The 15,963-nt window shown below is 46.8% G+C and overlaps 1 protein-coding gene across 1 annotated transcript in view; it reads right to left on the reverse strand.

Annotated features, from left to right (window-relative positions):
- Window positions 1-2,634: 2,634 nt before the first annotated feature.
- The window catches only part of RTN3 (reticulon 3), a 40,544-nt gene continuing 27,215 nt past the window's right edge, over window positions 2,635-15,963 (reverse strand). Inside the window, exons 3-8 of the mRNA XM_081967902.1 lie at window positions 12,667-12,874; window positions 11,060-11,198; window positions 9,857-9,926; window positions 7,674-7,720; window positions 6,125-6,183; window positions 2,635-4,829 (exon numbers count right to left, since the gene is read on the reverse strand). Of these exons, the coding sequence (XP_081824028.1) occupies window positions 4,784-4,829; window positions 6,125-6,183; window positions 7,674-7,720; window positions 9,857-9,926; window positions 11,060-11,198; window positions 12,667-12,874 (569 nt within the window). The 3' untranslated portion in view covers window positions 2,635-4,783. The remainder of the gene's footprint in view (window positions 4,830-6,124; window positions 6,184-7,673; window positions 7,721-9,856; window positions 9,927-11,059; window positions 11,199-12,666; window positions 12,875-15,963) is intronic.

Genomic DNA, 15,963 nt, shown 5'->3' on the forward strand with positions numbered 1-15,963 from the left:
GATGACAACAACCTTGTGACTGTGTGGGAATTTTAGTCTCCGTCGCTTGTGGGGTGGGGAAAAAAATGTGTTTTGCATCGATACGAAATGTTTTTATATTATATATGTATATTATATATATAAGCACTAAGTTTTGTAAAAAAACAGGTTATGGAGGAGGAGAAACCCCACCCCCCCAACCCCCCCTTTAAAAGTTCTGCTATTTTAAAATGCAACTCCGAAGGTTATTTTCTTTGAAAAGAAACAAAATGTTTTTGGGGTGGGGGCTACAAGATTTCCCCTTTTGCTGCTGTGGGTTTTTTTTTCTGTGTGTGTGTGTGGGGGGGGGGAACTAGACTTTGTGGATCTGATTTTGGCAGTATGAGGTCGAGTGCCGAGACTGGGAGATTCCCCAGATGGCTATTTTCAAGGGGAAAACCGGCAAGGAAGCGCGTTCGAATCTCAGCCATCTCTGGGGAGGAGTGTACGCGGTTTGCGGTCCTGGAAGGCAAACCTGTTGGATCAGAACATAACGGATTTTGCTGCTTTGCAGCTTCTCTTGGGTTCCAGCTGTTGTCCATCCCCCCCCAGGGCAGCTTCCCCCATGACGGAGTGGATGACCAGCTGCTTTGCCGTTTCAAGCCCTTCGGTGGAGCCCCGTGGCTGAACCGTGGGCCAACTGTGGCGTCTGCAGCCCAGCAAGCCGTCGTGTTGTTAGTTGCAAAGTCGTGTCCGATCCAACGCGATCCACACCTTGGACGTTCCTCCAGGTCTCCCCCATCCTCTGGAGTCCATTCAAGCTCAGGCCGACTGCTTAGGTGACTCCATCCAGCCACCTCCTTCTCTGTCGTCCTTCTTCTTCTGCCCTCCATCGTTGTTCCCAGCATGAGGCTCTTCTCCAGGGAGTCCTTCCTTCTCCTTAGTTGGCCAACGTCTTTGAGTTTCCTCTTCAGGATCTGGCCTTTTAAAGAGCAGTTGGGGTTGACCTCCTATAGGACTGACCGGTTGGATGGCCTTGCAGTCCAAGGGACTCAGGAGGTAGGTAGGTAGATAGGTAGGTAGATAGAAGCCCCGTTCTTCTTTTGCCCTCCATCATTGTTCCCAGCATGAGGCTCTTCTCCAGGGAGTCCTTCTTCTTTCTCATTAGTTGGCCAATGAGTCTCCTCTTCAGGATCCGGCCTTCTAAAGAGCAGCCAGGGTTGATCTCCTCTAGGACTGACCAGTTGGATGGCCTTGCAGTCCAAGGGACTCAATGCAGGAGTCTTCTCCAGCACCAGAGTTCAAAGGCCTCAAGTGGTCATAGTCCTCATCTTAAACCAATGGGCAACTTTTTAAAGACTTGTGGACTTCAACTCCCAGAATCCCCCACAGCCATCGAGGCAACCCAGGCTGAGGAATTCTGGGAGTTGAAGTCCACAAGTCTTATAAAAGGTTGCCAAGCTTGGGAGAGACCCATCTTAAGACAAATGCAATACTAGGGAAGAAGTCAAGCAAGTTAGCTCTCGCTCAGCACCAATGACAGAACTAGTTGGGTTTTGGGTTGTTTTTTTTTGGCGATCTCCCAAATTAAGTAGGAAGTCAGTATGGCTCATTCAACTGTTGGCTGATCCCTCCCTCCCCTCCTTCCATCTGTGTCTGATTATTGGAGAATATCCTTTCTGCCCAAGATGGTACTAGAACTCCCCATCGCCTAGCTTCTAGCTTGATGCCTTCACCACCCCACCATGCTTTCCAAGAGGGGCGGTTAAGAAATAAAGACATTTAAATAAATGGGGTTATTCTTTAGCTGCTAGGCAGTTAAAAGTCAAGACAATCAAACCTCAAAGGCACAACAGATTTGAGGCGATGGTGGAAGGACCCCCATCCCAAAGAGGGATTAATTAATTGCTTTAACTTTTTAATTGCAAGAATTAAGAGTTTTGACGTGTTGCAAAATCAGCAGAGTGGAAGTGTTGCCTTGAGGAAGATACCACCATCTGGGTTTCGTGTTGCTGTTAAGACCACACCTAGAATATTGCATCGAGTTTTGGTCACACTATAAAAAAGACGTTGAAACTCTAGAAAGAGGGCAGAGAAGAGCAACCAGGATGATGAGGGGACGAGAGAGTAAAACATATGAAGAACGGTTGCAGGAATTGGGCCAGGCTAGTCTAGGGAAGAGAAGGACCAGGGGAGACAGGAGAGCATCTTCCAATATTTGAGAGGCTGCCACAGAGAGGAGGAAGGGGGTCAAGCTATTCTCCAAAGCACCCGAAGGCCAGAGAAGGAATAATGGATGGAAACTGATGGAGAGATTCAACCTGGAAATAAGGAGGAATTTCCTGATGGAGAACCATCAACCTACAGAACAAAAGTTGTGGGAGCTTCATCCCTGGAAGCTTTCAAGAAGAGACTGGACTGCCACCTGTCAGAAATGGTGTAAGGTCTCCTGCTTGGGGCGGAGGGGTTGGACTAGATGACCTCCAAGGTCCCTTCCAGCTGTGTTATCATTCTGTTATTCAGAAATGGTGGAAGCTTCATCAAAGGAAGCGTTCCAAGAAGAGACTGGACTGCCATCTGTCTCAAGCGGTGTAGGGTCTCCCGCTTGGGGCGGGCTGGACTGGATGACCTCCCAAGGTCCCTCCCAACTCAATCTAATTTCTGGAACCAAAAAGATTCGAGATCACCAAGTGCTCCTTTATTCAACACCACATCAAAGGACATTCAAGACCCTCTCCCCCCCAACTGTTAAGCCTCAAGCCCCCCTCCTGAGGCCCCGTGTTTTCCTGGCACCCACCTTATAAAACACATCGGATGCGAAGGGGATTGTGGGTAATTCTTGTTTTTTTTGCCATCTACGTACATTTTTTTTGTAAAAAAAAAAGAATAAGAGTCGGGGGGGGTCGCAAAAGGATTCAATTCATGGTAGGCAAAACACAGCAGGGACAGAACAGATGTTGGAAGCATCTGGTGCAGGAAAAGGCTTTTAAAAGGGTATTTTGGGGGGAAAGGAGGGATTTGAAAGGGGGGGGGGGAAAGCCAGAGGCTTAGGGGAGTCTCTTGGGAAATGCATGCAGCTCTCAAAAAGAGGGGGGGGGTCCTTAGCGCCTGAGTGCCCCCCCTCCAAGAACCAACCTGGCCCTCTAACCCTGAGGGGCTTTTCTCCTTTGTGGGAAAATGATGGCACAGCTGCCCTGCAGTGGCAGGTGAGATGCTCCCCCCCCCCCCCGCCAAGATTTGGGGCTGATGTGCTTGAGGGTCTCCCTTCCCTGAGCCTGTGGCCCCCTCCTCAATTTTAAACAGGAGCGGTTTGCAAAGGGAAGGGTTGGGGTTGTGGGAAGGGGAAGAAATTGGATGGAGTGGGGAAAGGCAATCTTTCCTATTCAAGTTTCCTATTTCTTTCTGGGGTCCTCCTAACACCCCCCCCAATAACAATCACACACCCCCTCCTCAATTGCTCAGCCTCAATAAAGAGACGCAGCCTCTTTTATTTCTCTCCCTTCAAGCCCTCGCAAGGAAGGGAAAACAGCCATGGAAATCCTCCCTGGGAATACAACTTTTCGCACCTCCACGAGGACTAGCCTCTTTTGCTCTCCCCTCTTTCCTAACTTGTCCCTCTTTCTGAAGCAAGGAGAAAGGAAGGGGGAGAAAATGAGGGAAGGGCTCAGAAGGAAGGGATTCCTTGCCATCTTTGGAGGCGAACATGGGATGAGAAAGGGGAGGAAAAAGAAGGGAAGAGGGTTGGGATTATTTTCTTTTTGTTAAGGACAGCCATTTGTTAACAGCAGTTGCAGACTTCTTTTTCTTCTCAGTTCGGGAATCACACAGCAAAAGAATTAAAATAAAATACAGAATTTGGGCGGAGGAGGGAAGGAAGGAAAAAAAACGGAGCTGTAACCGGGATGGCTTGCTAGAGATGGCAGGCAGAGGAATCCTCTCTGTGGGCACCGTCGCCAGCTGTTCTTCACGGACACCGGAAAACGCCCCAAAACCAGGCCATTCTATGGGCAGAAAACAGCCCCCAAAAAACCATGCATGCATGCACCGGCCAGCTGTTTTGGGGGTTTCTCGCCCTCTGGCGCACACACGCACCCACTTTTTGGGCAAAAGGTTTGCCATCACTACAAGAAAGGAGAGGGAGCGAAATTGTGATAGGGATGTAGAATATTTTGATTTCCAGGGAGAAGAGAAGGGGAGGGGGGGAGAGAAAAGCTGCCCAGAGCTTCCTAAATTAGGAGCATCTTATCCCTGGTGGGGGGCAGAGAGAGAGATAAGGAAGCTGCAAACCTGCAGATTTGCCCCCCCTCCGAATTTGGAAACCCCACATTTTATTAGGGAAGGAGGGCAGCGAAGAGGAGGGGGGGAAGGAATACTTAGGATGGTTGGGAATCTTTTCATCCGAGGGGGGTTCCTCACCTCTTGGGGGAAACTGAGGCAGGGTGGGGGTGGAGTGTTTTTCTCCAAGGATCCCTCCCCCCCCTCCCCACTCTTTTCAAACCCTTTTATTCTCAAGTTTTTAAAACGACCCGATAACCATGATTATTCCAGTGGATACTGAGAGCTCAGTGTTTCGGCTTTTTTGGGGAGGGGAAAGGATGAGGATAATAATAATTATAATAATAATAATAACAATATAATAATAATAATAAAACACAATCAGTAAGCTTGGGACGCAGACATCAAGCTAACTTGGTGGCAAGTTCCTTCATAAGATACGAGTAACAGTGATTATAGCCATGACACAGAGAGGGAGTGTTTTCGTTTGTTGTTGTTGTTGTTGTTTTGTTGTTTTGTTAATGGCTGGGTCTTCGATGCCCGGCGAAGGTTATTCGGGCTTTTTCTTCACGGTGCCGGGAAGCTTTGCTTGGATCCTGGGGAAAGAAAGAGGGAAAGAAAGGCGCTGAGAAAGGAGCATGGGGGGCTGCATGGGAAGCTCCCTTGCTGCAGCTGATGATTCTCAATTATTTATTTAAGGATGGAGATTGAACGCATTGCAAAGGGAGAGACCCTCACCAGCCCATGGGAGGGAGGGAGGAAAAAAAAGATAAAGGTAAAACAGAAGGGGAGGAAGGTTAATGAATGGCCCTTTGAGCATATTTTTTTTAAATATCTGTAATTCCTGAATTATTTTTTGAGAGGGTCCATATTTAAGGTGGTCAAATGTGGAGGCTATGGTTTTTGATGGAAATCAAAAGTGAAATTTATTTCCTTCCTTCTTTCCTCTCCTTCTCTATACTTTTCTTCTTTCCCTCCCACCTGTCTTATCCCTTCCTTTCCCTCCTCTTCTTTTCCCTTCTTTTCTCTTTTCCTTCCTTCTATATTTTCCTTCCTTTCCTTCCATCTATCTTCCTTCTCTTTATCATCTTCCTTTTCCTTCCATGATCTTCCTTCCTTCATCATCTACTTTCCTTCCTTTCCTTCCATCTTTCTACCTTCTATCACCTTCCGTCCTTATCATCTTCCTTCTTTCCATGATCTTCCTTCTATCCCTTCCTTTCATCTATCTTCCTTCCTTCCTTCTCTTTATCATCTTCCTTCTTTCCTTCCTTCATCTATTTTTTCCTTCCTTTCCTTCCATCTATCTTCCTTCTATCACCTTCCTTCCTTATCATCTTCCTTACTTTTACACCTTCCTTCCTTATCATTTTCCTTCTTTCCTTCCTTCATCATCTATTTTTTCCTTCCTTTCCTTCCATCTATCTTCCTTCTATCACCTTCCTTATCATCTTCCTTCCTTCCTTCCTTCCTTCCTTCCTTCCTTCCTATCATCTTCCTTCTTTCCTTCATCATCTATTTTTTTCCTTCCATCTCTTCCTTCTATCATCTTCCTTCCTTATCATCTTCCTTCCTTCCTTCCATGATTTTCTTTCCTTCCATCTATTTTTTCCTTCCTTCTCTTTATCATCTTCCTTCTTTCCTTCCTTCCGTCATATTCTATTTTCCTTCCTTCCTTTCCTTCCATCTATCTTCCTTCTATCACCTTCCTTCCTCATCTTCCTTCCTTCCATGAGTTTCCTTCCTTCTATCATCTTCTTTCCTTCTATCATATTCCTTCCACCCTCCCTCTCTCCCTGTGAAGCCCTTCAGTTTTGGCCTATGGCCTCTTCTTCTCCCCTCGCCAAAGGGGAGTCCTGGGACAAACTCAGGATCTTTTTGTGCAACTCACTTTGTAGCTGCAGATTTGACTTGATCCCGCACGATCCCGACATAATGGTCGATCTGAGTCTGAGAACCGAAAGCGAGAGAGAAGATAAGTCAGGGAGAGCAAAGACGGCCGCGCATTGTCAAATTTATACGTCTCTGTCCAGGGTGATAAGTCAGGAAACCCGGCAGTTGTTCAAATGAATATAAGAATATAAAAATGAATATTAGAAGCCTATTCTCTCTACCAGAATATGAACGGCTGTCAAAGCAAATTGGAATTTCGGAACGTCAATGGAATTCAAGACATCTCTTGTGGGCATGAAGAGACTCAAGACTGATGACGCGTTTGACCCCTCCTTCCCTCTCCCATTCATAACTCTGGTCTGTCACCCACCCTGCTCTTAAACCAGTGTTTCCCAACCGTGGGCACTTGAAGACGTATGGACTTCAACTCCCAGAATTCCCCAGCCAGTCCTGTTTTGGGCCCTGCTGGCTGGGAAATTTGGAGAGTTGAAATCCACACGCCTTAAAAGTTGGGGAAAACACCATTTTGAGACTTTCAACGCAGGTTCCCCCCATCCTCTTTAATTTTCTGTTCATTTGTTTTTTTAAAAAAAAAGAGGGAATAAAATGCCGAAAAAGAACGAGGCGATATTCTACGTTTGAAAAATAAAGAAGGGAATGAAACACATTGACTTCTGTTCTTATTTACTCTTCCAGTTCTAACAAGCTGTCCAAGTGCCCCAAAAGATATATATATATAATTTAACATACTGCCTTGTTCTCTGTGTGTTTCAAAGCTTGAGAAAAAACTTTCCGATTCTTTGTTGTTGTGGCCGGCCATTGGAACTGGCAGCAGATTCGGACAGTGAGGAGGAACATGGGCCAGTCCTGGGGGGCTGAGGAAAGCTCAGATAGGGGCGCTGGGTTGGAGGCAGAGAGGGAGCTAGGCAGCAGTGAGGCAGAGGAACAGCTGGAGCCTGTTCCCAGTGTGCGCCTGCGCGCAGAGCTGCCAGAAGACAAGAACAACTCAGAAAGCAGGGTCGACTTGGGAGTAAAGCCACACCTTGCAGGTGATTGGCCCCTCCCACAGGAAACAAAAGAGGAGCGAATGGGGAGGGGGCTTTTGCAGGAAACAATTAGTTCCTTCGGTCGTTTCAAGAGTGGAAAGTTCTGTTTGTGACCATAAGAGACTCGGTGCCAAGTTTTGCCTTGTCCTGCATTTCAAAACTAGTTATCTGGCAGCTCTCCAAGCGAGATAAGGTTCGTGTGGATAAACATTCCTCGGAAAGACTGTTTGCTAAGCCTTGCGGGCTGCGAATGAAAGGAATTCACAGGTGTGTAAATAAAAGGGGTTTTGCTGGGACCAAGACTCTGCTTTTTGCTTTTTAAAGAAGCCTGGGTCAGAATACCTGTTGCCTATTTTATACTAGGCATATATAATATTATAAATTGTCAAAGCCACCAACTTTCTCTAAAATCCCATTATTTCAGCAATCCTGGGAGACACACAATAATAATTATTATTTCCGAATGGCTTGCCCAGAATTCTTGAGACCGAATCTACCCACCTTATATTTCTCATAAACGACCGGCATGCTGAAAACCAGCAATTCCCCTAAAAAAAGAAGAAGAAAAAGGCAGGATAAGTCAAAAAGGGTGAAGCTGGATTCCGGAGAGGCTTTGGGGCCCAATCAAGAGATCTTCAAAACCCCAAAGCTACCATATTTTTCAGGGTATAAGACGCTCTGAAGTATAATACGCACCTAGCTTTTTGGGCGGAAAACAAGAAAAACAAAATCTGCTCTGCCTCCCAGCAATTTGCCTCCTTGCAGCAAACAGCAAACAGCCTGTTTCAGTTTCAGTTTAGCCTGACTAGCACAAGGGGGAAAAAACCTGCCTCTGCCTCCCAGCAATTTGCCTCCTTGGAGCAAACTTCCGTTTCAATTTAGCCTGATTAGCACAAGGAGGGAAAAATCCGCCTCTGCCTCCCAGCAATTTGCCTCCTTGCAGCAAACAAAGTGTTTCAGTTTAAATTTCAGCACAGCCTGATTAGCATAAGCAGCTGATTGTTGGTTGAATTGGCCTCCCGATGATCAGCTGTTTCAGGCTGCAGGGATTGCCATAGACTATTGCTGCCTCCCCTCCACTTTCAGTACCCTATTTTCTGCCTGTTCCGGGCGACGGAATGGGCGGAAAATGGGGTGCGCAGAGGCCGAAAACAAAGTGTGCGGCAGCGGCAATAGCAATCCCTGTAGCGTGAAACAGCTGACTACAGACTACATTCGGTGTATAAGACACACCCAAATTTTCACCCTCTTTTAGGGGGGATAAAAGTGCGTCTTATATGCCGAAAAATACGGTACTCAAAAAAATTGAGGACAGGTTTCAGGATTGAAAGGAGGCCTCTCTACAGTAGATGCTCGTTGTCTCAGGAGGAGGAAGCTGGGATTTTTGAACAGATTAGGCAAGAACCATTGTCTATAGACACTCAGAAAGAGGAAGGTTTAGGGGTGGGAGGAAAGAAGGTGTTGGTGTAGGGACATTTATACCTTCTCTTGGGCTGTTTTATCAGGCAGTCCAGCAAAGAGAAATGCCCTACTGCTGATGTCCCTTTTCTTATCTTTCAATATTTATTTTTTGATTAGCTCTTTGGCTATATCGAAGTGCAGAGTTCCAGAAAGAAATTATTACTAAAATCTGATAAAAAAGCAAATCTAAAATGGAATTGGAATAATATAAGATTTAAAATGCAATGGGAATAATTTTCTTATCATGCTACCGGGACCATTTTCACTCTGCACGGGTATAAGAACTGCCAATTTTTATTCAAATAGGTGCCTTAGATTTTTTTCCCCTTTTTTTCTAAACCTTCTCCTTCCTGATGTCTCTTCCTTACCGGCTTCGTACTTTTGAGAGCAAATTTAAGCATCAATCAACGCCGCCTGGAGTCGCTTGGTAAAGAGACAGGTGGCATACCAATAATAATAAAATAAAATAAGAAATGAAATGAAATATAAAATAAAATTAAAATAATAAAATTAAAATAAAACAAAAATAAAACAATAAAATTAAAATAAAACAAAAATAAAACTTGGTAGAGAGACAAGTGGCAAGCAAATAATAAAATAAAATATGAAATATATATATATATATATATATGTGTGTGTGTGTGTGTGTGTGTGTGTGTATGTATCTATGTATTTGTGTTACAACCCCTGGTATGCCCAAATATGGGAGGGAGCTCACTACTCCCCCTTTCTGTCCTTCGGCTCATTACAGAGGACCATCCAGGCAGAAAACCATATTTTTATTTTTAATGTTGCCTTTTTTATATTTGTGTTGTATTTGTGCTGATAAATAAATAAAGGGAGACTAGTATAGATCTATTCCAAGCTATTTAGCTCTCATCAGCTAGCCATACCCTTACTGGGATTTGAACCTGGGCTGTATTACATATTAGGCAGATGTATTAGCCACTAAGCCACAGGCTCTCCTCCTTATCAGCTGAGCCAGGGAAATAGGTTATGTATTCGTGTTACAACCCCTGGTATGCCCAAATACCAAATATATAAATCCCCAATGAAGCATGGGATATAAATCGAATACCTAAACGAAGAGTAAAGAACAGTAAAGAACGGAGGAGGAAGCAAATGGAGGAAGCCGGGGGAGGGGGGGGAGATCTCGGCCACCTGCCTACCTGATCACTGAGGAACTATCCATGCTTTCATCTCTATCTCTGTTTGCAACTTACCTAGGATGAGGAGGGTGATCCCATTAAAAATAGCCCCGACGTACGTCATCAGCCACATGACGACCGCGAGCTGCAGACCAGACAGGAGAGGGCACAAGTTAGCAAGAATGGGAGGGCAGGAAGGTGCGCCCGGAGGCATCGAACGGTGAAACGCGGGCAGCTAAATCCCTTACGATAGAGGTCATGTTTTCCCCTGCCTGCTGTGCTGTCCGACTCTAGGGAGGGTTGCTCGCCTCCGTTCTTAACCGAGGGGGCCAGAGTCGTCCGAAGACGCTCCCGTGTCCATGTGGCCAGCATGACTATATGCCAAAGGCGCACCGAACGCTGTGACCTTTCCCGCCAAAGTGGTACCTGTTTATCTACTTGTATGCTTTCGAACTGCTAGGGCAGGGGTTGGCAACCTGCGGCTCCGGAGCCGCATGTGGCCTTTTCATCCCTCTGCTGCAGCTCCCTGTCACCGGTCGGCTCCGCAATCGTTAGGGCTTTCGTTTAGGGTCACCCAGGTCAGCTTCACTGCGCATGTGCCAGCCAAATGGTTTTCGGGTCTCTGCTGGGAGATGCGTGCACATGCCCGTGGATGGGGTCACATGTACATGCGTGGGGGGGGGATTAGGGTGAGGGGATGTGGCGCCCCCCCCCCATTTTTGGTCTAGTGTGGGTTCCGGATCCTGTTGCAACCGGGCCGGGCGCTCACACGGAATTGCGCGCATGCGTACTTACCACCCGCGAGACTCCAACTGCCGTACGCTCTGTGCATGTAAGCCCCGAAAATTTCAAATACCGGTAAGGAGCGCGGGTGGGCGAGCGGGCCCTCCGGAGCAACATACCGGTATCTGGTGCTCCTGGTAGATACCGGTACGCCGGTACCAGGGCATACCGGTTGTAACCCACCACTGTTTTGGTCCCAGGAGGGTGCAGGGGGGCCTCTAGCAGCAAAACAAGGGTCGCATGCGCAGGAAGCAGGGGGCATGAGGGGGTCGCGCCTGTATGCGTGGGGGGTGGGGATTGCGGGGGGCATGGGATTATGGGTGTCGGCGCTTTTGGCACCAGAGGAAAAAAAAGTTCACCATCACTGCCATAGGGCCAGGACAAGTGGGTGGCAACCCGCCTTTTCCGCTACTGGTTCGGGCGAACTGTTCTGAATCTGGCTGACTACCACCTCTGACCCTGGGCCCAAATTCCTGGGTCAGGCCTCGTGCTGACCTTCAGTGAATCGACTAAATCTTCCACCAGGAAGAGGCGCAGGATGGCTTTCAGGATGTGGTTGACGTGGACCAGGGCAGAGCTGACGTAGTGATGGAAGGTCTCAGAGGAGAGGTTGACGTCCATGTTTAGGTAGGCTCTGTGGAGGGAAAGGGCAGAGTGTCACAGCGAAGGAAACACGTAGCGGGTCTTCGGCTTACGACCGATCCCTTAGTGACCGTTCAAAGCTACGACAGACACACACACACACACACCGCCCAAAAGGTGCTTACAACCTAGATCTGAACTTCCGATGGCGGCCCCCTCTGTGGTCATCTGACCACATTTTGGGCACTCGGCAACCAGCCTATATTTACGGCGTTTTGCGGCATGATCCTGGGACAATTGACCTTTTTTTGGCTGAAAAGCAGTTTTTTACTTCCTGCAGCAAACAAAGTCACCGAATAAACTGTGTGACTCACTTCAACACCCCCCAAAAATGTCATAAAATCGGATTGGTGGTTGAAGAACAGTGGTGGCGCAGTGATTAGAATGCAGTACTCCTTCCTTCCTCCCTGGTGGTTAGAATGCTGTATTGCATGCTAACACTGCCCACTGTCAGCAGTTCGATCCTGACCAGCTCAAGGTTGACTCAGCCTTCCTTCCTTCTGAGGTGGATAAAACGAGGACCAATATTATTGGGGGCAAGAGGCTGACTCTGTAAACCGCTTAGAGAGGGCTGGAAAGCATCGTGAAGTGGTATATAAGTCTAAGTACTATTGCCCTTCCTTCCTTCCTTCCTTCTCTCCCTCCATTTTCTCGTTCCTTCCACCCTCCCTCCCACCTACATACCTACCTACCTAAAATGAGGATTCAGATTGTTGGGGACAAGTGGCTGACTTTGTAAACCGCTTGGGGCGGGCTGGAAAGCACTGTGAAGTGGTATATAAGTCTAAGTCCTATTGCTTTTGCCTTTCTTTTTTCCTTTCTTTCCTTCTAAAAGCACCTTTGGGACACACGCCTTAAGGATTGCGGTGGTCGGAAAGCCTCCCGCCGCTGTTCCGCTCACCGGCAGCCGCCGGACGAGCCAATTAGCCCGCTCGCGCCGCTGGGAATCAGCTGGAGAGCGGGTACCGTCGGTTGGACAGCCAGTGACTCGGAACAGCCTGGAAGGAACGGCCCGAGCTGACTAGTCTAGCTCTAAGAGCCTTGTGTCGGTAATTCAAGGTGAATTCTTCTGTTGCTTGTTGGGGAGCCCAAGCAAACTGCTCTAGGACTGAGGAGCCCCCCAGATGTAGTCCAAACGGGCGGACTGAGTTTTTAAACTGACTTGTGCGAGGCAAAGGGAGGCGTGGTCAACAGAAAAAACTCACTCAGTCCTAGGGCAGTTAGACTGTGTTAACCCATGCTTGGACTCTCCAAGCAGCGCACAGGAGAAACACCGCACAACAGTGAGCAAGGGGGTATTTTTTAACGCGACCCGTAAATATACATTTAATACGCTCTTGCCGGGGACTCAAGACTCAAGCCCATGGGGATCCCAAACCACTCAGTTAGAGAGATCTGCCCATTTCACAAAAGGGACAACCGAGGGGAGAAGACCCAAGGTGGGCTCGAAGCCCGCTCACTTGAAGGGATGGCCTTCTTCGGATTTCTGCACGGCTTGGATGACGGACTTGTAGACCCGGAAGCAGATGGTGACAGACAGCAGGGCCAGGATGAGGTACGAGACGACGCTGATGACGCTAAAGGCGGCCAGGGAGAGCAGCAGGATCAGGGTGGTGCTGAAGATGGCCCCGGACTTCTTCACATCCCTCCAGAAAACCAGGTCTCGCACTGTGCAGAAAGGGAGAAGAGGAGACGTCAGAGAAGGGGAGCCGTGGTGGTGGCGCAGTGGTGAGATGGGAGTACTGCAGGCTACTTCTGCTGACTGCCTGCAATTTGGCAGTTTGAATCTCACCAGGCTCAAGGTTGACTCAGCCTTCCGTCCTTCCGAGGTGGGTAAAATGAGGACCCAGATTGTTGAGGGGAAAAAGGCTGACTCTGTAAACTGCTTAGAGAGGGCCGTAAAGCACTGTGAAGCAGTATATAAGTCTAAGGGCTCTTCTAACCACTGTAAAATTGAGCGCATGATCCCTGCAGGGGAAGCTTGTAACTCTAAACTGGCTCAGCTGGATGGGCGCTGTCTAAATTTGAAACTAAAATAAATAAATAAAAATAAATAACAACTACAGGGAGTCCTCGACATACCACCGTCCACTGGGTGAACTAAATATATTTATTTAGCCACCAGCCTACCTTTGGGGAGAGGGGGCGGTATAAAAATCTAAATAAAAGTAAAGTAAAGTAAAGTTTCCCCTATATTTCAAAATACTCCTATTTTACAATACAGGTAGTCCTCGACTTACAAGAGTTCGTTTAGTGGCCGTCCGAAGTTACAAAACCGACTCAGGACTGTTTTTCACACTTATGACTGTCGCAACATCCCCCCAGGGTCATGTGATTTAAAAATTCATATGCTTAGCAACTGGTTTGTCTTTACGACGGTTGCAGTGGCCCTGTGTGTTTGTGTGGCCATGTGATCTGCTTTGGTGACCTCCTGACAAGCAAAATCAATGGGGAAGCCCGATTCACTTAGCGGCAGTGTGATTAACGTGACAACTGCTAGGATCCGCTTAGCCACCGGTGGCAAGAAAGGCCATAAGATGGGGCAAAGCTCGCTTAGCGACTTAAGAAAGTTTGACCTCATTTGCGGTAAGTCAAGGATTCTCATTCTTAACTAAAGGGAAGCCCCCCCCCCCATCTGAATTGGTTTCAAAATACAGGAACGGAATAAAAAAAAAACCTCATTATTATTATAATTTTTTTAAAAAAGGTGATTGACACAGATGTGTAGTCGTAGTTGCATAAAATCAGCCTCTAGTCACAACAATTGGGAATTGAAAATCCCAATTCATTTAAGACTCTCGAAAAGCAACACAGAAGCGTAAAAAAAAAAATTATGACCGACTAAAATTGAAAAGCGGGGGGGGGGGGGGGGGCTGGATCCAGACAAGCGCCCCCCCCCCCGCCCAAAAGAACCGAGACTCGTCTGAGCCGCACAGAAAAAGCATTTACAACTCAACACAAGGCTTCCTCTGTTTTGAGTAGTGGGGGAATCCACACCCCCTTGAGGGGTTCCATAGGCCACGGGCAGCTGGCCAAGAATAAAAGTTTATAAAAGCCCATCTTTTGGAGGGGTGGGTGGGCTCCCTGAATTAAAAAGGAATAGGGAAGAGAGGAGGGGGGGGGGAGTGTCAGCCCCTTTTATCTCTTGTTATGTCCATCTCTCGAAATTGAGACCGCAGCCTTCCCCACGTTTTCTTCTGGATATCAAAAAACAAATCTTTTTATCTTTTATAGCCTTTCACGTCCAAATCACATTCTGGTCTAAACCACAAATGTATAGCAGCATCTTCGGAATACTTGGTGGGACACCCACACACCCCGCAAAAAAAAAAAAGAACACATAGAATTGTAGGGCTGGAAGGGCCCTTGGAGGTCTTCTAGTCCAACCCTCCCCTGCTTGAGGCAGGAGTCTTTATACCATTTCAGGCAAATAGTTGTCAGGTCTCTTCTTGAAAACCTCCACTGATAAGGAAGAAAGGAAGGAGGGAGGGAAGGAAGGAAGGAAGGAAGGAATAGCAGAATAAAATAGTTGGAAGGGACTTTAGAGGTCTTCTAGTCCAACCCTCTGCTCAAGCAGGAAACCCTGTCCCATTTGAGACAAATTGCTATCCAGTCTCTTCTTGAAAAGCTCCACTGGTAAGAAAGAAAGGAAGGAAGGAGGGAAGGAAGGAAGAAATAGCAGAATAACATAGTTGGAAGGGACTTTAGAGGTCTTCTAGTCCAACCCTCTGCTCAAGCAGGAAACCCTGTCCCATTTGAGACAAATTGCTATCCAGTCTTTTCTTGAAAACCTCCAATAATGAGGAAAGAGGGAAGGAAGGCAGGCAAGCAGAAGAACAGAAAAAAAAGAGCTGGAAGGGACCTTGAAGGTCTTCTAGTCTAATTGTTCTTACTGTTAGGAAATTTCTCCTTAATTCCAGGTTGCTTCTCTCTTTAATGAACTTCCACCTTTTATTTCTTGTCCTGCTCCTCAGGTGCTTTGGAGAATAAATCGCCCCCCTCCCCTAGTCTGACCGCCCTCAAGTATTAAAAAACACAATGCCCTCCTAATCCTAAATAGCTGGCTGGTTACCTTCACAACCAACTGCTTTGAATTTCCTTTGTGAAATATTCACTGGATTAAAAAAAGAAAGCTGCAAATTAACTGGCAATAGTTGACCGGTTGCAGTTATGGAAAAGTATTCCATCATGCGTTTTCAGGTAGTAGTCCTCAACTTATGGCCGTAACTGCCCCAGAGTTACGGTAGTAAGTCATTGCAGCCCCTAAGCAAACACAATAGTGATTAAGTCAATCTGTTTGACCCAGTGAGCATTTTGTAACGGAACAAACTAACGCCAGAAACTGGCAAGTGTGTGTGTGCAATAGACAAGAGTGAAGGAAACACCAATGTGCCCCAAAATCTTTATGTAGCTTTTATGGCTACGACCTACAGAAAGCTCACTTTCTTAAACGCTTTGGGATACAACTAATTTGCAACTTAAGAGAAATATTTCAAAAGAACAAAAGATACTCGGTGAGTTATCTTCACTTTGGAATTAAGTAGGGGGGGGGGGAGAACCCTACTATCTTAAAAGAATTTCAATTTATAAGCCAAAAGCTTAACAAGACTGTGATGCCAGAAAGTTTTAAACAGATAAATGGGATAGTGCTTTTAGAAAACAAAAGGAAAAAGGTTTTGCCTTCCTGACAAAAATGTCTTTGAAAACTGTAAAAATCAACCAGACAAATAGACTGGAACTTGGTGGGAAAGCTGATT

This window comes from Natrix helvetica (genome assembly GCF_964273705.1).
Source record: "Natrix helvetica genome assembly, chromosome: 16".
NCBI lineage: Eukaryota > Metazoa > Chordata > Lepidosauria > Squamata > Natricidae > Natrix > Natrix helvetica.